Source organism: Heptranchias perlo, chromosome 31 (assembly GCF_035084215.1).
Source record: "Heptranchias perlo isolate sHepPer1 chromosome 31, sHepPer1.hap1, whole genome shotgun sequence".
Classification (NCBI taxonomy): domain Eukaryota; kingdom Metazoa; phylum Chordata; class Chondrichthyes; order Hexanchiformes; family Hexanchidae; genus Heptranchias; species Heptranchias perlo.
In genome coordinates, this window is record NC_090355.1 from 6,766,963 (window position 1) to 6,790,842 (window position 23,880).

Consider the following 23,880-nt stretch of genomic DNA (forward strand, 5'->3'; position numbering starts at 1 on the left):
TTTGACTACATGGCGAATTATAGCCAAGTGGATCAAACTTTTGCCTTTCTGCTGTCCTGTTAAGTCTCAATTGGGAGATCTCAGCCTCAATTAATAATACCTCATAGTGAGCCCTGAGCTTCTCGTCTTGCTAGTTGAATTCTTTTCTTCCTTCCCCCTACATCCCACCCTCTTTCTCCTGTGCCAAGCTCTGATGGCAAGGTTGAGATGGGGAAATCACCATGTGGGGATTTGAGACCACGTATCAATGACTTACCGTTCTGTGGCAGGACCTGTTGGTGCTTCAATGCGTTGTGTCACTTGGCTCCCCTCAGTACGTCTTTATCGTGCAACCTAGAAGCAATGTTTAACGTATGTATTTTGAGTATTTTGTTCTTCCCGTTTGATTCTAAGTCAAAGGTGTGTAGTTTCATGGGTGCCCGATACCTAACCCAAGTGGCATTCTTTGTACATGAGCATGAAAGGTCAGTGTATTTGACTTGGGAGGGGCAATGACTTAGCATAATCTTGTCCTTGCATTTTCGTGCACTTTGTCCATGCACTTTCCAGCAGAGGCCATTGAGTAATGACGAGAAGCAAAATCCTTGCTGATTTGCTCCCCTTTTTATAGCCCACTGGCACTGAAACCAATTGCAGTACAGTCCCCACCACTTATATCACCCATGCTTATGGTGGGCTGCTGTCTATAACGGACAATTAATGTTAGCCATTTGTCGGTCAAATAGAAGGCAGTTACAAAGATAACAGAAAATGCTGGAGAAGCTCAGCAAGTCAGGCAGCATCTGTGGAGAAAGAAACAGTTAACGTTTCAGGTCGAAGACCTTTCGTCAGAACTGGAAGATGTTAAAAGAGTTTAAATTTTTGAGTTAGTACAGAGCCAGGGGATGAGGGGGAGGGAGGGAAGGTGCCATTTAATTCCCCTTCCCACTCCTACTCTGACTACTTTGTCCTCGGCCTCTTACACTGTTCCAATGAAGCTCAACATAAGCTCGAGGAACAGCACACCATCTTTCATTTAGGCACTTTACAACCTTCCGGACTCAACACTGATTTCAATAACTTCAGATCATAACCACCGCTTCTATTTTTTCAATCAGCTAGTGCTGGTAATGGTTCTGCTGCTGCCATTTACAGCTACTCCTGATCAATCTTTTGTTTCTCAACCTGTCCCATTACCACCTTCCTCGCCTTGCATCGTCATCCCTTTTGTCATTTAATCACTCGTACCCTGTACCCTATCTCAGAACCCTTTTGTTCTTTCCTCCCCTCCCTCCCCCCCGCCCTTTCCCTGGCTCTGTACTTACTCAAAAACTTTAATTCTTTTAACACCTTCCAGTTCTGACGAAACGTCTTTGACCTGAAACGTTAACTCCACAGATGCTGACTGACTTGCTGAGTATTTCCAGCATTTTCTGTTTTTATTTCAGATTTCCAGCATCCACAGTATTTTGCTTTTGGCAATTACAAAGACACCACTTACAGTGTATTGACTGCACCGGCTATTTTGGGCCGACTCGGCTGTTCATTCAGCTGTTTGCACCTCATTAAGATGCAATTACCTTGGCTGCCTAATTCTCTGCTGACGTTCACTGTTTGAGAATTAGCTGCTAGATGTGAATGTTGAATAAGTGAGGTGCAGCTTCTACTCAGTGTGACTTTTTCTCATCTCCTTGGCCGTTGAAGGTAAGTTTCCGATCACTGGCAGTGCCGTTCAGCTCATGTAGCGGGCAAACCGCGTTAACACCCAAGGCACCATATGTAAGTAGTGGGGACTGTATCTACCGTTCCCCTCCACCTCTGACTGAGATCAGCTAACTCAGCACAGACCAGGGACTGAATCAGGGACATACTGGTCAATATCGTTTAGTATACCACACTGGGCAGTACATTTACCCATGCTGCACTGCTTCCGAGAGGCATACTAGAACAAGTTAAGCCAATTTTTTCTAAGATAAAATGGAGGGTTGGTCTCATTCATTTTCTTGCACTGACTTCTTCCTTGAACTCCTGCAGTTTCCTGATCTCCGTGGTCTACTCCAAGGCGAAGCTGGCCTCGGCCTGTGGTGGGATCATTTATTTCCTCAGCTATGTTCCGTATATGTACGTGGCAATCCGCGAGGAAGTAGCTCATGATAGGATCACAGCATTCGAGAAGTGCATTGCGGTATGATATTTTGAAAAATAGTGTGACTTTTTTTTCCCCTCTACATTGTGCTGAATGATTTAACAAGAATAAAATGTATTCAAAAGCTGAGTTTTAATCAGTGATTTAAATCTTTAACCCACCAAAATCTCTTCAGTAATCCAATCTTTCCACAAATGCAGCGCACGTATGGGTTGAGGCCTGGTAATTGCAGAAAATCATATGATTAAGGATATTATATCTCAAATGTTGGAAGCCCAGTACACTGCCTGTTAGTCTTTTTATCCCATGGAGGTTTATTTTTGCAGTAAAGGTTCACGAGGATTGAAAGGCAGTAAGATTGGAACATTTAGATTCAATTCAGCTCAGACTGATGGGATGTCGATACCCCTCAGATGGCTGTATTGGTCCAACGTGAAGATTTTGGGCCCTCTAAATGAGATCCTAATTGGTGCAGGTCAAAATTCATAAGGCTGCATAATTCTACACTAAATTAACTATTACAATGATGGCCTGGGGGAATGGATCTACCTCAGTGGTGTAGGCATGTTGGTTCTTTAAAGGGAATTCTAACACTGCATCCATGACCTGAGAGTTTTTTAATGCCTTCTACAAGGTGCAAATAGTCTTGTTCGCTAGCTATAATATACAAACAATGACTTGCAGGAAAAAAACCTCTGGTCCAACCAGCCTGTCCCACACAATTTGTAATACCTTGTGCAACACAATATATACATTTCCTAAACCCCGCCCGAAACCATGAGATCTTCTGAGAGAGACGAAAAAGCAGATAAAAATACCCAGGCCAATTTGGGGGGGAAAGAAATCTGGGAAATTCCTTTCCGACCCCCCCCCCCCCCCCCCACCTTCTACATCAAAGCCATCAAAATCCCTCAAGTCAGAGGGCATACTGAACACCTGCTAATGGTGAAACATAACTGTCTTCCAGGAGGTGTGTGAGGGGCAGCTGGAGTGACTGTGCCTCCAATCTTACCTTTCTGTTGGGAAATGTCTGGCCACTTTCTGGCATCTCTCACAAAGGCGTGGCTCAGATAGGTGCAACTCTGTGACCGAATGAAAGACCAGATGCAATTAGTCATCTGTGTGAGGCACTCTGTGCAAAACAACATGGTGGTCTCCTACTCAATTAATGCAAAAAAATAGTCCTAGTATTTCTCCATTAAGGTAAAAAAAAAATTAACAGAATCAAATGGAGTTTTCTGAGGAAAGTATTGAAGATACGGGATTCAGGAAAGCATTTGTTAAGAGGATGAAATGACCATATTTTGAGGGAACTGTTGGCAGTATTACTAACAAGGCCCAACACCAACGTTGAACTAGTAGCCTTAGGCAGGGCTTTCAAATCATGGCATAATGAAGTTATAAAGACTTTGCATCTGATTGATATGGCAACATCAGATCTTATGTTGTGCTCCAAGCTGAATTCTGACTTAATGGCCAGGATCAGATGTTTCCACAAAGTGACCAGATTCGGGCAAACTTCTGAGTTATCACCAAACTGCAGTCTGACCACCAACCTGTGGGAAAGCACACTGCAACGCACGGTAAACCACAGGCATGTCACAGAAAGAGTAAATCAATTCATATTTTAAAATGCCTCAGCAAATATTGCAGCATGCTTTCTTAGAAACACTCTTCACAACTTGCACAAAATGATAGAATTATCTACAGATCAATCACAGTTGACTGTGCATACTCTATTTAAATAATGTTTTATATATAGATATATCCACACAGATGTAATAGAACACCGCAACTGATCCCAGAAATTAAGAAATATTGAGTACTAATGCTGTTCTTTGTACTTTCAGTCCCTCATGTCCACGACTGCATTTGGCCTTGGTTCTAAGTACTTTGCGCTCTATGAGGTGGCAGGGGTTGGAATTCAATGGCACACCTTCAATCAGTCGCCAGTAGAAGGAGATGACTTCAACCTGCTCCTCTCCATGGTTATGCTGATCGTCGATGCCACTGTCTATGGTGTACTAACATGGTACATCGAGGCTGTCCATCCAGGTACTACTGCTTCATTTACGTAACTCTTGTATTTGTGCAATTTTTAGTTACAAATATCTGCATTCATTGTTTCTTTGTCGGTTCATTCTGTCTTCCTACACATGTTCAGACTTTGCTTGACTGTTGCTGTCTATCTAGATTCATTTCCTCTATTTGTCTGTCTAGATTCTGTCTGTTTTGATCATTACATCCATCCATCCATTAACAAGCTACAACACTTAAGAACACTTAAGTTCCACTTAAGAACAAGATTGATCCACAGGATTTTACTTCCGATTCCGCTTTAGTGATACAGTACTTCATTTGGTTAAGTACAAGTTATTTCTCTCGTGATCCAGTTCTGTTTTCAGCTCTGTTGCTCCCCAGTTACTTAATGTCACCTGACCACACCATTAACTATTGATGGCTAAAATATACATAGCAATCAAAAAGAATGTTGGCCTTTATCTCGAGAGGGTTGGAATACAAAACTGAGGAAGTGATGCTTCAGTTATATAGAGCCTTGGTCAGAATCCGTCTGGAGTACTGCATTCAGATGAGGGCAGCACACCTCAGGAAAGATATATTGGCCTTGGAACGCAGATTCACAAGAATGGTATTAGGGCTTAAAGGGTTAAATTATGAGGACCATTTGCATAAACCTTGAATTCTCTTGAGGTTAGAAGGTTGAGGGTTGATCTAATTGAGGGGGGGGATAAAATTCGATAGGGCCTATTATTGGGCCGGGTTGCACGATCCACTATTACCCCGTGCCCAATGGCCTCTGCGCAGGCAGGACGAGACCTTCATCAGGCCTGAGGACTTACCTGCAATCTGCGTTGGAAATCAGCATTGAACGAGGATTCCGTGCAGTTCGCACTTTTCACCGGCAGGGGGAGCTGTAATCTCTTAAAGGCAGGCTGTCTGTTAGAAATCTCTTAAAGGTAGCTGGTACCTGTTATTTGCTGAAAATAACAATCTGCTGTCTGCACGGAGTATGAACGGAGATCAGATATTGCACACGTAAAACACAGATGCAGGTCTCGTCCCTGTGTTTACAAACTGTTGAGTTATGTTAAAACATTGAATAAAGGTTGCACACAACTAAATCCCATATCCTCCAATCTGAGCAATGAGATGGTGTTGGTTGAGGGATAAATATTAGCTGGGACACCGGGAGAACTCATTTGCTTTTCTTCTGTGCTGTGGGATCTTTTATGTCCACCTGAGAGGGAAAACAGGGCCTCGATTTAACGTGCTATCCAAAAGGCAGCACTTCTGACAGTGTAGCACTCTCTCAGTACTGCACTGAAGATTCAGCCTTAATTATGTGCTTATGGCTCTGGAGTGGGACTTGAACCCACAACCTACTGACTCAGAGGCAAGAGTGCTACCACTGAGCCACAGCTGACACTTCCTTTAATTACTCTTTGACTTACAACATAGTGCTTCCCTAGTATGCCAACCACATATATAATTAAAATCAAAAACAAATTATTCTATACATGTTATGTAAATTGCTAGGTGACTGACAATTTAAGTTTTCATGATGAAGGGTGCGTTCTCCTGATTTTGAGACTGCTTAAACTTTGCACCTGTTCAGAACCATCATCCTAACTATATTAATTTAAGTTATACAACCTTCAGATTCCTCGACACGTATATTATCCTATGAAACTGATTTCTCTGTACAATCCAAATCTTGAATGTTATGCAAACAGAATCGCTGAACTTTTTCTTTTTCTCAATACACTGAATATGTTTTTAACAAAAAAAAGAAATGTTTTTTTCAATCAAAACATGCTACCTTGGGCTTCAAAGCGGTACTCGTTTAAACTGCTTGGAGGGCAGCATTGCAATGGTTCAGTAAAACAGAAGTTGTTGAATTAGCTCTTGCTCTGGTGTAACTCGGTCAACTGCAGTGGTTTGAGTACTCTGCAGAATTTCAATACGGTATTACTACAAGGCCACAGCTCTGAAGCAAGGCAGATCAGAGTCAAACACCTGTCCTGCAACATTTTACATAGAATTACATAGAAATTCCAGCATAAAAACAAGCCCAACTGGTCCGTGCCAGTGTTCATGCCTCCCACTCTACTTCATCTCACCCTATCAGCATAACCTTCTTTTCCTTTCTCCCTCATATACTTATCTAGCTTCCTCTTAAATGCATCCATGTTATTTGCCTCAACTACTCCATGTGGTAGCAAGTTCCACATTCTACCAACTCTCTGGGTAAAGAAGTTTCTTCTGAATTCCTTATTGGATTTATTAGTGACTATCTTATATTTATGACTCTTAGTTTTGAACTCCCCACAAGCGGAAACATTTTCTCTACATCTACCCTATCAAACCCCTTCATAATTTTAAAGACCTCTATCAGGTCATCCCCTCAGCCTGTTCAGTGTATAAGTTGTGGAATGCCCCAGCCTGTTCAGTCTTTCTTGATAGTTATAACCTCTCAGTACTGTTCTACTGCTTTAGATTAGCTCTTCCAATGGTGGCAGCCCTACTTTGTACTTTGCTGCAATTGAAGATTGTCACCTGCCCCCTTTAACTTTCTGTATTCGGGCCATTTATAAGGAATGCCAGGAGCGACGCATCAGCTTTTAAAAAAATTTCAGTGCGCTTGGTCTTCCTATTTCTCACACTGCTGCACTCCCCCTGCCTGTCTGTCAGACACATTTCAATAGGTGTACCTGAGATACGACACCATGCTGCAAAGAAATTTGCAAGTCAACAGCTGGAAATCGACCTGAAAGTCGGAGCGTTCGCGAGTACGGCTGACAAGCAGCTGGTGTCTGCCAAGCACCGCGACTGAGTGTCTGATGTGCAATGTGCTTCCAGCCGCACAGTGTCTGATGATATTAAATAATTAATTCCAGCGTTTTTGAAGGATCTGAAAATGCCAATAAAGACCATTTAATAAATATAATAAGCATCTTGTCCTTTCCAGTTGCAAGTTCAGGCCATCCCACTCCAAGGACTTAAGCACAAAATCTAGGCTGACACTCCAGGGCAGTACTGAGGGGGTGCTGTACTGTCAGAGCTCCCATCTGTCCTCTCAGGTTGACATAAAAGAGCAGGGGAGTTCGCCCTAGTGTCCTGGCCAATATTTATCCCTCACCCAATACCGCTAAAACAGATTATCTGGTCATGATCTCGTTGCTGTTTGTGGGACCTTGCTCTGTGCAAATTGGTTGCCGGGTTTCCGACATTATAGTGACTACACTTCAAAAGTACTTCATTGGCTGTAAAGCGCTTTGGGATGTCCTGAGGTCGTGAAAGGCGCTATATCAATGCAAGTCTTTCTGTTGCTTTAAAGAAGCCCTAATTGGACGAGAAGGATCCCTTGATGCCACCGTGTCATAGAACCTTTTAAGATGCAGCTTCACATTTATGGGAGTCATTTCACACAATTTTTAAAGATAAATTTTGAAAACAAATGATCTTTTGAAAAGGTACTAGTGGGATGTGATGTTGAGTATCCGATGATCAAGGTTTTCCAGAAAAAATGGACGGAATTGCAGAATTTGATCCTTAAAACATTGAAGAAAATACCATTGTCCCATGAGATAAAGCAGAATTTTATTTATTCAGTCGTGGAATGCAATCCCACGACCACCAGTGAAAATTGAGGGATCCCATGTAATAAAAAAGGAATCTATCTATTCAGTCACTGTGAAACAGCGACTCTACCAATAGTGTTTTGAAACAGTCAGAAGGAAGATTAAATGGTTTATATTAGTTGCCTGAACTTCTAGATTTGATTATAGCCTTGAGATCATTCCAGGATATCTGTCTTTGTTTTCAGTAATTTGCACTACACTTTCTGAGGTTTTTTTTTATTTTGAGCCTGTTATTATGCTGTCAATGTGATACCAATTAACCAGTGCACCCTATGTCATGGACTGTTTAGACACCGAGGGACAGGATTGTAATATTGTTCCTGGAAGTTTACCAAATGATTTTAGTTGCCTACTATAGAATTCTATGATTAATGCATCATATATAGTTTTATTAATATCTCAATGATGTGAAGGCAATAATCTCAGTGTCATTTTGGTTCAATGGTACCACACTCACCTCTGAGTCAGAAGGTTGTGGGTTCAAGCCCCACTGTGGACTTGAGCACGTATTCTATGCTAATACTTCACTATACTCCTGAGATGCTGCATTTTAGACTAAACCTGTCTGCCTGCTCAGGCGAATGTAGAAGAGGAACAGGGGAATTCTACTGGTGTTCTGGCAAACATTTATCCCTCAACCGACACCACCAAAAGTAGATTAACTGGTCGTTTATCTTGTTTGTGAGTCCTTGCTGTGGCTGCTGCATTTACCTAAGAACCAACAGTAATTCTCTGGCTGCGTTTAGCGCGTTAGAACATCCTGAGGACATGAAAGGTGCTACGTTCCTTCTTTCTTAACACATTAACCTATTTTCTCCTCTATATCCAGGGATGTACGGACTGCCCAGACCATGGTACTTTCCATTTCAGAAATCCTATTGGTTGGGGAATGGACGGATCGAAACATGGGAATGGTCGTGGCCCTGGACCAGAACCAGCAGGCTCAGCATCATGGAGGATGACCAGGCCTGTGCGATGGAAAGCAGGAGGCTGGGTAACTTACTGATACATTTACTTCAATTCGCTAAGATGCTTCGCTGTTGGAAGAACATATATTGTTGTTCTTAGTAGCTTGGAATAGTAGGAAGGATTTTGTCAACTGTTGGTGCTTCAATATGTTGTGCCAAAATGACAGAAAAGAGTTTCACCTGATTAAACCAGGTTCACAATTGTCCCAGGTCAAGTTCCTGATCTTGCCCATACATCGAGAGTCAATGAGTGGAAGCTGGACATTTCCTTACTGGGGCAAGGGAAGTTTGAGGATGATTCTCCCAGACTACTTTCATGCACTCCTTGGTGGCCTCTTCAAGAACCACAGAGGGAGTGACCTCCAAACAAGTTCTCTACTTGTGCACCTTTCTAGTAACTAGTGTTTGGTGTGAAGTGAATTGAAAGCAGAACAAAACATGGAGGGAAGATCTGACTAACAAACATTTTGAATAATCCATTTGCTTAATATACTATGAATGAGTATGATCCACTTAGTTCTGCTACTAGCCAAGCTTGTTAGCCTTACAGTATGGTTCTCTTTTTCTCTCTCTCTTTTCTGCCTCTCTCTCCTCTCCATTTGCATGCGCGCTGACTCACTCACTCGCTCACTTTCTCTCTCTTTCACACACACGCACACATACACACACATGCACCCTCCTCTCCACATTTCTGTTTTTTTTATTTCAGTAAGTTTCCGGTTAAACTGCTTAACTTCCCTGTGCTTTATTTGGTCTTAATTTTCTGTATCCAGGAGGATACGCAGACATTTTGTGTGTTTGTTTCAAACTTACAAAGGGAAGGTCCATGGATGCACGTTTTACAAATGTAGGTATAAATGCACATTATGCTGACAGGAAAAGTTATTGTATCTGCTAGTTGGCTTTTTAAATCATATGTACAGTGGAATTTATGAGGCAGATTTATTCCATTTTGTGCCCACTGTTGTCTATTTATTTGAGCTGGCAATGGTTGTCTTGCTAGATGCTAATGGTTGACATGTGACCATTCATTTTGAGGGACTAATGATTGTAATGTAGTCATGAAATTTATTGTACAGCGATCCTCAACTGGTTACTTGGAAAGGACGTAATTACATGTTATATATACATCTTGCTAACCTACATTATTGTCCTATCTCCTCACAGAAGAGACTCGCGGGATAGAGGAGGAACCAAGCCATTTGCCCCTGGTAGTGTGCATCGACAAGCTGACTAAAGTCTACAAGACGGGGAAGAAGCTGGCTTTGAACAAGCTCAGCCTGAACTTGCATGAGAACCAGGTGGTGTCATTCCTGGGACACAATGGTGCTGGCAAAACCACCACAATGTGAGTTCCAGGCTAGAAAAAGCTTTCACTTCGTTTGTTTGTTATTTCCTATAAAGGACAGGTATCTTTTACTCAAAATAAGGCAGTTACAAAAGCTTTCAGCCAAACTTGCACAACAATCACCTGAAGAGTCATTCAAAATTAATCAAATTCAGATTAGTAAAAAGAAGTTGAAGAAACATTGCAGTAGAACACTCTCCCTGGTGACTTTTGAAATTGCAACTGATGTGTCGAGTGGTTGGTGGGATTTGCTCTTGATGGTTTCTGATTGATGTGGTGCTATCAGGCTGAGGAATGATAGATAAGTTGGAAATCAGGTGCAAAAAGCAGAGCACGCATTGAAAACAGGAGAAGAAAACTGTAGAGATTTTCACATTGAACCTTTTTGATGTACTGCTATTTTTCAGGTCCATTCTGACGGGTTTGTTCCCGCCCACTGCTGGTTCAGCTACGATTTATGGGCATGACATTCGAACGGAAATGGATGAAATCCGGAAGAACCTAGGCATGTGCCCTCAGCACAATGTGTTGTTTGATAAGCTAACAGTGGAGGAGCATCTCTGGTTTTACTCCCGCTTGAAGGGAATGGCCGAGGATGAGATCCGCAAAGAGATGGACAAGTAAGACTCGTTGGTGCAGTTGAAGGCTGGCATGTACAATTAACTTGGATGGCTTGGATCTGGACACTTCTCACATGTAAAGATGTGAACCGCTGGGCAGGGACTGTCGGTGGTAGGGAAGGAAAGAGAAGAGGAGAAGTTATCTGTTAGCAGTAAGGAGCTTAGTAGTATAGTGATAACATAAGAACATAGAGAAACGTGGAATTGGAAAAGACCAGCAAGGCTGTTCCTCCCACAGATCATATACACTCTACCCTATCAGGGACTTTACCTCATTAGTTTACTCTCCCTCATAGAATAGAATCTTACAACACAGAAGAAGGCCATTCAGCCCATCGTGCCTGTGCCGGCTCTTTGAAAGAGCTATCGAATTATTCCCATTCCCCATATGCTCTTTTCCCCATAGCCCTGCTTCCCTGAGGGAAAGTTCTGCATAACTTTTCAATTATCGCCATAGGTAATTAATCAAAATTCCAGAATAGTCATTGTCCTTGCCTCGCCAGCATTCAACCCAGGCCTATGTTTTATTCCACAGCTTACACTGGGATTTCTAATGATTTTTCCTTTTTCGGTGTGTACCCTCCAGCAGCACATGGTTTGCTGCTGTTGCTGGACTCACTCAGTGTGCCACTTTGTAACTCTATCTCCCCTCCTTATAAATGTACAGTTTTCCTAAATGGATAGTTACCCCGTGAGGTGCCATTTGATTCCATTGTACAGCTGAGTTGAATTTCTTTGGGTTCATCGCTTAACCTTATGAAAGCAGAGCATCCCACCATATTGGGAGGGAAAGGCAAAGAGGGTGTTAAGTGTTCGACCTTTCTTATTTCCTGTTCGTTAATCTTAAACCAATAACCTGAATCAACATGGTATCCAGTTGAAGGGGCTGTACAGAAACGGGCTGCTTTGTCAAGAAAAAAAAACAGGAATTCATTTGGGAAAATAATCGCAAAAGGAACTTTGCAGTTAATGCCTTTAAACTCATTCATGGTGAATGGTATATTTGGCTTTATGCCTGTTGTAAGTGTGATCCAGCAAAGGTGGCATCCTTATTGTAGATATGCATAGTTCATTTAGCCACCCTTGCGAGTGGCCTGAGGCACCTGGCACTCCCCCAGTGGCAGTTTGGATGAATGACACCTTTACCAATCAATCCTGGTCCAATCATGCTGGGCCACAGAAGTGGGAAACCTGTGGCTGTTGAACTATTTATTGCATCTGAAGCAATAACAGATCGGAAACTAAGCTTCAGCAATACTACAGGCAACCTGAGCTCATGAAAACTACTCCAGATAGAATGAATCTTCCCTTTGCTAGAGTGTCCAAGTCTTATTGGCCACTTAGCTGCATAACATGGAGCTTTGTGGGCAAATTAAACTTAAATCTCTGTTCCCAGTAATTTGCAAATGTCTCAAGCTACTGATATTAGCAGATCTTGGTGTTCTGATTGTGTATTTAACCACCAATGAAGCAGTGGGGAAAGAACAGCCCTTTCCAAGCTGTCAGGTCCATGAAATTCAAACAGTGCAAATCAGCAAATGAGAACCATAAGCATCAATAGGAGTTACCTGAGCTTTAAGGGCTGAATTGTCGGGGCTAGCAGGCAGCATAGGGCCCATTAGCCTTACTCCAAAGTTACAGAAATGACACAAATGACACAAGTGTTAACTCTTTGAATACTTCATCCTTCCTCTTAGATGACCAATGGTCTTCACTGTAATCTTTCCTCCCATTGAGTGCAACTCTGTGCTGTGCTACATATCTCAGCTCACTTCCCCCGTCTCTCCATTATTTCCAACCGTTCTCCTTTTTCACTGGGCTTGATTTTTGCACCCCCAAGCGGGTGCGTTTGGCGGCGGGCTGCGAAAATTGGCGATTCCCGGGGTGGGTCTGGAGCCCGGCTCCAACCCGCCCACTTCCGGGTTCCCCAGTGACGCGCTGAGATGCGCGTGCAGCCCCCGTATGTGGGACACCCGCTAGCAATTAAAGCCAGCGGGGTGCCACTTAAAGTACTCATTAAGGTATTTCAGGTCGTTTACAGACCTGATTAACACAACGTTTTAGGAGGGGTGGGATTTTGCAATGAACTGAGACTGTTTCCCGTACTCCCAGTTCAAATGGACGTGTTGCAGCCATCAGCCTGTGGCAGCTGCAAAGGTCCATTTGACAGGTGCAGGCAAGTTGATCAGAAATTAAATATAGGTAAACACCATGACAAACCCTCAAACACCCTTGTGCATCCCCTTCATGCTCACGACATGTTTGCCTTACGCTTCCTACTGCACATATGTGATGCATGCCCTGTGGCTGCATCACAGGTAGTGGCAGGTTGAGTGAGGCTGACTGCAGAATACTATGAGATTGTATGAGGATTGGGTTGAGTGGTAGTGGTGGGATGAGTACTGGCGAGGTGAGTAAGTGCAGGTAAGATGAGGATGAACTTTGAGTGGGTGTGAGGAGTGATGTGACAGAGTAGTGTTGGCAGTGCAGAAGGAGATGTGGGGTGGGGGCAGTGATGTGGCAGACGGAGTGTAGGGGAATGAGTAAGTGTACTCACTTCAGCTGTTAGTGGTGATGGTGACCTCCTCTGCCACCTCGAGCCAGGCCTTCGTGTTGGCAGAGGCAGGCCGCTTCCTCCCGCCCGCCGGGGGGATGATCTCTGTCCTCCCCCTCATCCTCATCCCATCCAATAAGTCCTGGAGTGAGGCATCATTAAATCTGGGAGCAGCCTTCCCCCTGGGCTGCTCTATGCTGTAATTTTTCCTATTTCCTGCAGCATCAGTCAGTGGAGGACTGCCCCTTTAAATAGGGCTCCTCCAGCTGACAGTCTATGCTGCGCATGCGCAGTCCACCCGCTGCGCAGCTTTCCAGCGCGAAACCTGGAAGCAAAGGTAAGTGGATCCAATTAGCCTGCGATTCCGTGAGGAGCACCCTGATTTCACTGGGCACGTTACCCACGCGCCCAGTCGACCCCCCGCCGCTCCTAATATCGGGCCCATTGTATGTGACCTACGACTTCTGATGCAGTATTTTGCTGCTGTACTCGCACAGCGGTACCACTTTGTGCTTCCGCATCTGAAGATGAAAAAGCAGAAATTGACTCAAAATTGCAAGTGCAGTCCGAGACTTTTAGAATTTTTTCTTGGCCCGCTCTTACTTTTCTTGTGTTCCGTTTAGAATGATCGAAGACTTGGAACTCTCCAATAAGCGGCATTCTCTGGTACTGACGCTGTCCGGCGGAATGAAACGTAAATTGTCCGTCGCCATCGCATTTGTTGGGGGATCCAAAGCGATCATTTTAGATGAACCAACGGCAGGAGTTGATCCGTACGCTCGTCGAGCTATCTGGGACCTAATCCTGAAGTACAAACAAGGTGTGTAAATTTTTCGGATTATGATAGTGGACTGAGTAATACGTGGCTGGTGTATACTAAGTAATAACCGAGCTGAGTTGTAACAAATGAATGGTCATTAACGGGACAAAAAAAGCTGATGAAATCGAACCTTTTGTACACCAGAATGACATAAAGCATTTCTAAGTTGCAACAAGTATACATATTGATACTTCCCTCAGTATACCAATATAGGTGCTTCCCTCAGGATACTCCATCACCATCCCTGGGTATGTCCTGTCCCACCGGCAGGACAGACCTACCAGAGGTGGCGGTACAGTGATATATAGACAGGAGGGAGTGGCCCTGGGAGTCCTCAACATTGACTCTGGACCCCATGAAATCTCATGGCATCAGGTCAAACATGGGCAAGGAAACCTCCTGCTGATTACCACCTGCCGTCCTCCCTCAGCTGATGAATCAGTCCTCTTCCATGTTGAACACCACTTGGAGGAAGCACAGAGTAGCGAGGGCACAAAATGTACTCTGGGTGGGGGACTTCAATGTCCATCACCAAGAGTGGCTCGATAGCACCACTACTGACCGAGCTGGCCGAGTCCTAAAGGACATAGCTGCTAGACTGGGCATGTGGCAGGTGGTGAGTGAACCAACACAAGAGAAAAACTTACTTGACCTCGTCTTCACCAATCTACCTGTCGCAAATGCATCTGTTCATGTCAGCATTGGTAGGAGTGACCACCACACAGTCCTCGTGGAGATGAAGTCCCATCTTCGCACTGAGGACACCATCCAACGTGTTGTGTGGCACTACCACCGTGTTAAATGGGATAGATTCAGAACAGATCTAGCAGCTCAAAACTGGGCATCCATGAGGTGCTGTGGGCCATCAGCAGCAGCAGCATTGTATTCCAGCACAATCTGTAACCGAATGGCCTGGCATATTCCTCACTCTACCATTACCAACAAGCCAGGGGATCAACCCTGGTTCAATGAGGAGTGTAGAAGAGCATGCCAGGAGCAGCACCAGGCGTACCTAAAAATGAGGTGCCAACCTGGTGAAGCTACAACTCAGGACTACATGCATGCTAAACAGCGGAAGCAACATGCTATAGACAAAGCTAAGCGATTCCACAAACAACGGATCAGATCAAAGCTCTGCAGTCCTGCCACATCCAGTCATGAATGGTGGTGGACAATTAAACAACTAACGGAAGGAGGAGGCTCTGCAAACATCCCCAACCTCAATGATGGCGGAGTCCAGCACGTGAGTGCAAAAGACAAGGCTGAAGCGTTTGCAACCATCTTCAGCCAGAAGTGCCGAGTGGATGATCCATCTCGGCCGCATCCCGATATCCCCACCATCACAGAAGCCAGTCTTCGGCCAATTCGATTCACTCCATGTGATATCAAGAAACGACTGAGTGCACGAGATACAGCAAGGCTATGGGCCCCGACAACATCCCAGCTGTAGTGCTGAAGACTTGTGCTCCAGAACTAGCTGCACCTCTAGCCAAGCTATTCCAGTACAGCTACAACACTGGCATCTACCCGACAATGTGGAAAATTGCCCAGGTATGTCCTGTCGACAAAAGCAGGACGAATCCAATCCGGCCAATTACCGCCCCTTCAGTCTACTCTCAATCATCAGCAAAGTGATGGAAGGTGTCGTCGACAGTGCTATCAAGCGGCACTTACTCACCAATAACCTGCTCACCGATGCTCAGTTTGGGTTCTGCCAGGACCACTTGGCTCCAGATCTCATTACAGCCTTGGTCCAAACATGGACAAAAGAGCTGAATTCCAGAGGTGAGGTGAGAGTGACTGCCCTTGACATCAAGGCAGCATTTGACTGAGTGTGGCACCAAGGAGCCCTAGTAAAATTGAAGTCAATGGGAATCAGGGGGAAAACTCTCCAGTTGCTGGAGTGATACCTAGCACTCCAGGTTGCTGTGCTTTTGTCGGCATGATCTCAAAATTCTGGTCACCACGCCTTGTTCAAGAATAGTGCGGTTTGTCCTGCCCCTCGGTGAATCTCAGGAAGATTGTAGTGGTTGTTGGAGGCCAATCATCTCAGCCCAGGACATTGCTGCAGGAGTTCCTCAGGGCAGTGTCCTAGGCCCAACCATCTTCAGCTGCTTCATCAATGACCTCCCCTCCATCATAAGGTCAGAAATAGGGATGTTCGCTGATGATTGCGGAGTGTTCAGTTCCACTTGCAACCCCTCCGATAATGAAGCAGCTCTTGCCCGCATGCAGCAAGAACTGGACAATATCCAGGCTTGGGCTGATAAGTGGCAAGTAACATTCGCGCCACACAAGTGCCAGGCAATGACCATCTCCAACAAGAGAGAGTCTAACCACCTCCCCTTGACATTCAATGGCATTACCATCGCCGAATCCCCCACCATCAACATCCTGGGGGCCACCATTGACCAGAAACTTAATGGGACCAGCCATATAAACACTGTGGCTACAAGAGCAGGTCAGAGGCTGGGTATTCTGCGGCGAGTGACTCACCTCCTGACTCCCCAAAGCCTTTCCACCATCTACAAGGCACAAGTCAGGATTGTGATGGAATAGTCTCCAGTTGCCTGGATGAGTGCAGCTCCAACAACACTCAAGAAGCTCGACACCATCCAGGACAAAGCAGCCCGCTTGATTGGCACCCCATCCACCACCCTAAACATTCACTCCCTTCACCACCGGCGCACAGTGGCTGCAGTGTGTACCATCCACAGGATGCACTGCAGCAACTCGCCAAGGCTTCTTCGACAGCACCTCCCAAACCCGCGACCTCTACCACCTAGAAGGACAAGAGCAGCAGGCACATGGGAACAACACCACCTGCACGTTCCCCTCCAAGTCACACACCATCCCGACTTGGAAATATATCGCCGTTCCTTTATTGTCGCTGGGTCAAAATCCTGGAACTCCCTTCCTAACAGCACTGTGGGAGAACCTTCACCACACGGACTGCAGCGGTTCAAGAAGGTAGCTCACCACCACCTTCTCAAGGGCAATTAGGGATGGGCAATAAATGCCGGCCTCGCCAGCGACGCCCACATCCCATGAACGAATAAAAATTTTTATACTAATATAGGTACTTCCCTCAGTACACCAATATCGGTACAACCCTCAGTACACCAATATCGGTACAACCCTCAGTATACCAATATCGGTATAGTCCTCAGTGTATCCATATCGGTATAGCCGTCAGTATGCTAATATTGAACGTCCTGAAGAGTGGGTGGTGGCATTTTTGTCGCTGACAAAGCAGAGATTGCACAGAGATGGCATGCGCACTTTGACGAGCTACTGAATGAACTTTCCATTATATGATACAAAGCCCTCATTGGGATCACATTGTGACCACAACATCATAATATAAGCAAGATCTCCATGATTGCTGATGTTAGTGAAACCGTTGAAGCAATGAAAAGTGGTAAGACTCAAAGCCCAGACAGAATCCCCGCAGGGAAGTGAAGCTGCAGAACCCTCAGTGACCAGCTACACACACTCCATCTACAAACAGAAGATAGGGACGAGCAACTACAGCAACTATCATGGAATTTTGCTTCTTTCAATACCCAGGGAAATATGTACAAGAGAGTTTCTCATTTTTCTACTTGGAAATGTCATCGATTCAGTCTCCAAAAGGCTTTAGTTCTGATCACTTGGCAGAATCAGGACAAATGTGTGGAGCAGTATGAGGATGTCTACAGGGTTTTCATTGACCTGACCAAGGCTTTCAGTACAGTTAGTTGACCAAGCCTGTAGTCGTCCAAGTTTGGGTGCCCAGAATGATATGTCCAAATTGAACGTAGTTCCATGGTGGAATTGTTGATGGAGTGCTGTCTGTGCCTTTTGTTCTTATCACTGGAGTCAAGGAAAGGGGTGTGCTTGCACTTAGCCTCTTTGGGCTCTTGTTTGTGACTGAGCTTGATGACGCAACAAAAGCCTCATTACTTACTGATTTACCACAGCAGCAAACAGATAGAGCTCTATCATAGACCTGAAGAAAATAGAAGTCACGTATCACCAGCTTCAGGAAAGCACCACAATAAGCCAACCACCAACTGGCCATTCTGAAATGAATGTGAACTGATTCAGTTACCTGGATAATGTGTTGTCAGATTCACTAATAGACAAAGAACTGCTCTCTCATCAAAAATACCAGCTCTGTTTAGACGACTAAAAAACAATTTCTGGAGCCATCATGGGATCAAGCTCAGAACAAAGCTGATTGTCTCCTCTCTTCAAAATGATAAGAGACCTGGACATGTTCCTGTCGTTGCGTTCATCAGCTTGAAAACTTTCAGCTCCTTAAACTGAGATTCACCGAGGGGCAGGACAAACCGCACTATTCTTGAACAAAGCGTGGTGACCAGAATTTTGAGATCATGCCGACGAAAGCACGGCCACACTGGTGAGGAGATGTCTGCATGGAAGACTCCAGCATGAGAAAAAAGATCTTTTGAATCGTGAGCAGGAATAGAGTAAACCTAAGCAGAGTGGGCAGTGAAGGAAACATGAGGTTATATTCGAGCAAGCTTGACAATATGGAATATTAATGTTGACAGCTGGAAAAATTTCTCAGTTGATCACATAAGCTGGAGGGCGGCGATACACGGAGGTGTCGACTAGTATGAACGCTGGTAGGTTGATCTGAACAAGAAGCAGCAACAATAGCAGCCTGCTAACTACAAACAGACTGTTTGGGTCTGTGAAATGTAGTGGAGAGTTTGCCTCTCTTATATTGGCTTTAATAGTAATCAGCACAATCAAGACTACTTCAACAACAAGGGGCATCACTTCTCAGTAGGAAGGACTGGCACCAAGCTGAGCATGCTGACTACATGATAGATTGTGGTACAAGATGTGTCAAGTTCCTTCTTCTCCCCGTTGTACCTAATAAGAAAGAATTTAGAATGATGGATATGGGCAAATTATTTTATTGTTGGTGTCTCTGTCATATTTGATTTAAAATCTAACATTTTTGGAAGTGGGAAAGGTACCTGGGCGGTACATTGGTGTAGCGTAGTGCCCTGTCTTTGCCTGCACCTTGGGAAAAATCGAGCCAAGTTCAATGGGATGAAATGTCACTGCCAGTTTCAAAGTTCTGACACCAAAAGAATTTGGAGCAGGCTCATCTCAGGCTTTTGTAACCATATTTTCACAGTACAAAGCTGTTAGAATATTTTGCAATCAGACATAAACCGTCGAGCAAATCAACATTGAAGTTATGGCTAAAAAGGCTTTGACCTCAGTCAGTGGACTAATAGTTCTGTATGCCAAATCTTTGGATTATGAGGATTTAACAAAGCCATGTAATCCATAATATACCCTTGATGCATTTTTTAACCACGGTTATTGGCATAAATTAAAATGAAAAAACTCCATCTGAACAATGTGAACTGGTCAGCAGCTATAAATGGATTTTGGCGCTCAGGCAATGAATGACATGCAGAGGATTCTAGGCGCTGGTTACCTGGCCTTCTCAGCTTGGGATGCTAAGTGCCTTGGTGAGGCAAATGAGGGCGGGTGGGGGCGGAATATCTTTTTTTTTAAAAGTGTTGCCAGTTTTTTTGTTTAATCAAAATCAAAGACAGCTGAATTAACCTGCATGGTTAAAGTAACAAAATCACTGATGATATCAAAGTTTGTTAAACTAGAGCGTTGAGATAATAATTTGAAAGTGACGAAAGGGTATTGAAGTTGACCATTAATTTATTTAATATGATTCAATTTTGGAAAGGAGCCCAGGGGCATTCCTCCTTATTTAACAGTGCACACTAGTAAAGATGGATCTTTTTAATAATTGCAGGCCGGACAATCCTCCTGTCCACACATTACATGGACGAAGCTGACCTTCTTGGCGATCGCATTGCGATAATCTCGCACGGAAAGTTGAAGTGCTGCGGGTCGCCTCTGTTCCTCAAAAGCACCTACGGGGACGGCTACAAGCTGACGGTGGTGAAGAAGCAGCCTGACTCTCAAACCAACCTGGGTTAGTCACTGAATTCCTTGCATACAAGGTGGTCATCCTTGGCATACTTTTCAGAATGTGATTGGAATGCAGCCTGTTGTGCAGTGCTGCGATTAGGGCTTCAGTGAAGGGTAACAGTGAATGTGTGTCATTTTTGGATTGTGTCCAATTAAACTGTGAAACATATCCAGCAATGCAATCATAAATTTTGGCTCTTCCAAGTTTGTGAAATAATGGTGGCCACTGATCTGTCACTGGTGGTGATAATGATGGGAACAATTTGAGGAGATGAATTAAGAGCATCCTAGAAAAAATGTATTGCTCAATGTTCAGTGGCTTAAGGGTAATTCCCTCCCTCCATTGCAGCAAGCTGATGTCAATAGCTGAGTGACCAATTCCTAATTAAGTCAGGAACAACCTGCTCTTTATGGTCCTCTGTAAGATGGTCATGTTTAGGGAAATGTCACACTGCAGGAGGAACATTTTCAACAAGGTTTTAGCTATCGTGTGTCCATTTGAAGGGTAATTATAATTGTAAAGGGTAAATTCAACGATCCTGTGCTCCCAGCGAGGAGCCACAATCAAAGGAGGGCAGGTGAGATCATTTGGCACTAGGGCACTATAAACCTATCCCTCAGACCACTGCTGCCTGCTGGGAGCACTGAATTTACTCTTGTACACAATTGGTGATGCAAAAGTGTCATTGACTGTGTGATTGCATCGTTCTGTGTTACTTACCTAGAAAATTGCCCCGTAGCGCAGATTACCAGAAAACAGTCCTCCCTAAATATTGTGTCTCAGCAATATCTTAGATTCTATGAGAAAACTTGAATTTTTATCACATCTTCTTGCTTTGTCGAAACATCTCAAACCCTTCACTTAATGAATTATGTATGGAGTACAGTGACTTATTTTGCAAGCATAGATCTATGAGATGGGTGTAAGATCAATATTCTCAAAGCCACTCTATCCTCATTTTGATAAGTGAATCCACAGAACTGTGCCTTAGTGGGACCCTTGTAAAAGAAGCAAATGTAGAACAGTCGAGGGAGTCCAGCATAAGTATAACCTTAAAATTAGAGCTAGGCTGTTCTGGACTGATGTCAGGAAGTACTTCGTCACAAAGGGTAGTGGAAATTTGGAACTCTCTCCCCTAAAAAAATGTGCTATTAGACGTCCTGTATAGTTGCTCACTGTGATTGAGAACCTGTGCTTTTTTATTACAATATGGGTGTTATCAATAAAGTGTGACAGGGAAAGTGTTACTTACAAGAAGTGCACACTATACGCAAGACCTGTAATATATTAGATGATATTTCTACTGTGTGTCTTTTAGATTCAGGCCAGGATCTCAGCCCTTCATCCCACTCTTCCTGCTTGGAGGCCAAGGTCAGCCAGTTTATTAAAAAGTATATAGTGTCCACCATACTGATCTCGGACACCAACACAGAGATATCTTACATCCTGCCGTCAGAAGCTGTGAAGAAAGGATGCTTTGAGAGACTTTTCCAGGTAATGTTGTCCCCTATAATACCCTATCTCTATAATTACAATAGAATAATTAGAAGGTAAGTGTCTTTATAGATAACACTTGGTCCATGTGATCTCCTGGACTGGTTTCGATCGCCTGGATGGGTCCAAGAGGAATTTTCCTTGGTATTTTTTCCCTTATTGGCCCTGGGTTTTTTCTCTGGTGTTTTGCCTCTCCCAGGAGATTACATGGCTGCGCAGGGGGTGGAGGCAGAGAGGAAATGTTTCGTCACGATGCTCCGGCCATCATGATGTGGGGCAGGCTTGATTGACCAGCTGGTCTTTTCCTGCCCATCAATTTCATATGTTTGTATATAATAATAATGGGCCGGAAATTGCGCTGAACGACGAACTAATGTTGCCCGCCGCTTGTTAATTATAAACTCACCCACGTAATATTCACGGGCTTCTGGGCGCCAACTTGCTTCAACGGTGAGTCGCAAGAAGTGCAGCGGTCTTTCCCGGGCTTCTCTGAGCTGTGAGAGTGGGGAAAGGATCTCTCTCTCCCCTCAACAAATCATCTTGAAGCATCTTTGACAAGCCGCGCTCTCAGAACCAGGAAGTGAAAGCTACAACAGTGAATTCAATGCAAAATCAGTTACAGAAAGCGAAATAAAGAGAGGATAAGAAATATCGAATTAAAAGACAGAGATAAAAGAGACAAAGAAAAAGTTTTTTAAAAAGTTCAAATTTTTAAAAATAAATATTCAACAATTAAAATCGGAAGTAATGGGACTCCACATTTTTAAAAGTTAATTTTCAGTGCCAGAGAGGTTGTTTGCCAGTCATTAATACTTGCCATGCCGTTAAAAGTTAGTTTAGACCTAAAAAAAGACAACATATCTTTTTTTATGGAGAGATTAATTCGTTTCTAGCTGGTCAGTGCAGTAAGTTCGTGCTGGCCCATTCATTCAGCTGGGATCGCTTTAACGCGAAGCTTTCAAACGAGCAGGGCAAATGGTGGAGTAATTTCCGGATTTCCGCGTTTGACTGCGCACGTGCACTCGCCGGAACTTGCTCTTCCATTTGCCCTGAAATAACGAGTGAGCCCTGTCACCTTCGCCAGCATTTCATGAGCAATTTCTGGGCCATTAATTTTAATCCCCAGCAGCGGGGTAGGTACATGAGACCTTCAGAAAAGCAACGTGTCAGGGACTGGATTATGCAAGGATCAAGAACACACTTCTTGCCTTTGTGGGTCTTGGGTTCAAACCCAGCCCGGACCGATTGGAGGAAAGTCTCATCTCTCTGCCTGCAAAAGTATTGTAGAGGCTTTTTTTTTTACATTTAGTGCTCCTGTAGTTCATATCACAGGAGACTGATCTCTGTTTGCCAGCTCCCTGTGCTAAATTTATTTTCCTTCCGTCAACAGCAAAATGTGGATGTGAAATTCTGACGTTGGGATAAAAGAGCTGGTTTTATTAATGTCAGTTCGAGCAACTAATCCAGGGGCCTGTCTCCTTTGATCTGAACTACAGAGGCACTAAATGTAAAATTGCTTTAAAATGTTTGGAGATTGGATTTTCCTCTCTCTGTGTCTCTGTTCTCTTAGCTTTTCTTCCTTTTAGTTTTGGTTCTCAGTCTCTGTCCCATTGTTGGAGTCCCTTGCACCCTGCTACTAGCTTTCTTCCTACTGACACTAGGTAGACTCAAGTATGGTGACACCCTTGTCCCTCTGCACTGATTTGGCTGAATTTATCATCTCCAAGGCTTGTAGCCCAGTAAACAGGTTTTAAAAAGTAGGGTCAAGTGTACTTTTTATAGCTGCTTGTAGTAATAATAGACTGTCATCAAGTTGTACCTTTCTGACACATATTACGTATTTTTGAAAAGCAAAGATACACAGTTAATATTAGATGACAATACAACTGGACAATAGAAAAGGCAGCCTTGTCTTAATCAGGACTGTGGTGTTCTTGTGATACATTGCAGTAATACAGTGGAAACTGGGCTGGTATCAATAGCATGTTGGGTTTTTCCATTCCATGGGCTTTGAACACAAGGTTGAGTCACATAACAGCACAATGGTAGCGGGATGTAAAGTTGTCACATACTGAATGAAAGATGTTTAAGGTGAGAAGGGAAACTTAACTGAAGTAATCCAATCGCTGCACATTCCTTGCATTTTGAACATTGTTGTACTAGAGTAGTGTGATATGTGGGAGAGGGGAGAGAGACTACGTGGTGATGACGCCTTGTTTATACATTCTGATACAAACGTACATAATGGATTTCTCCGGGAGTGTGAGTACGCCCGAGCTCCATTGGCATGCTACATCTTGCGGTT

The 23,880-nt window shown here is 44.0% G+C and overlaps 1 protein-coding gene across 1 annotated transcript in view; it reads left to right on the forward strand.

The window, feature by feature from the left end:
• abca2 (ATP-binding cassette, sub-family A (ABC1), member 2) overlaps window positions 1-23,880 on the forward strand; it is a 457,180-nt gene that overhangs the window by 339,679 nt on the left and 93,621 nt on the right. The window contains exons 19-26 of the mRNA XM_067969563.1: window positions 2,014-2,164; window positions 3,976-4,180; window positions 8,618-8,782; window positions 9,924-10,104; window positions 10,512-10,724; window positions 13,902-14,098; window positions 19,902-20,084; window positions 21,400-21,575. Coding sequence (XP_067825664.1) covers window positions 2,014-2,164; window positions 3,976-4,180; window positions 8,618-8,782; window positions 9,924-10,104; window positions 10,512-10,724; window positions 13,902-14,098; window positions 19,902-20,084; window positions 21,400-21,575 — 1,471 coding nt within the window. The remainder of the gene's footprint in view (window positions 1-2,013; window positions 2,165-3,975; window positions 4,181-8,617; window positions 8,783-9,923; window positions 10,105-10,511; window positions 10,725-13,901; window positions 14,099-19,901; window positions 20,085-21,399; window positions 21,576-23,880) is intronic.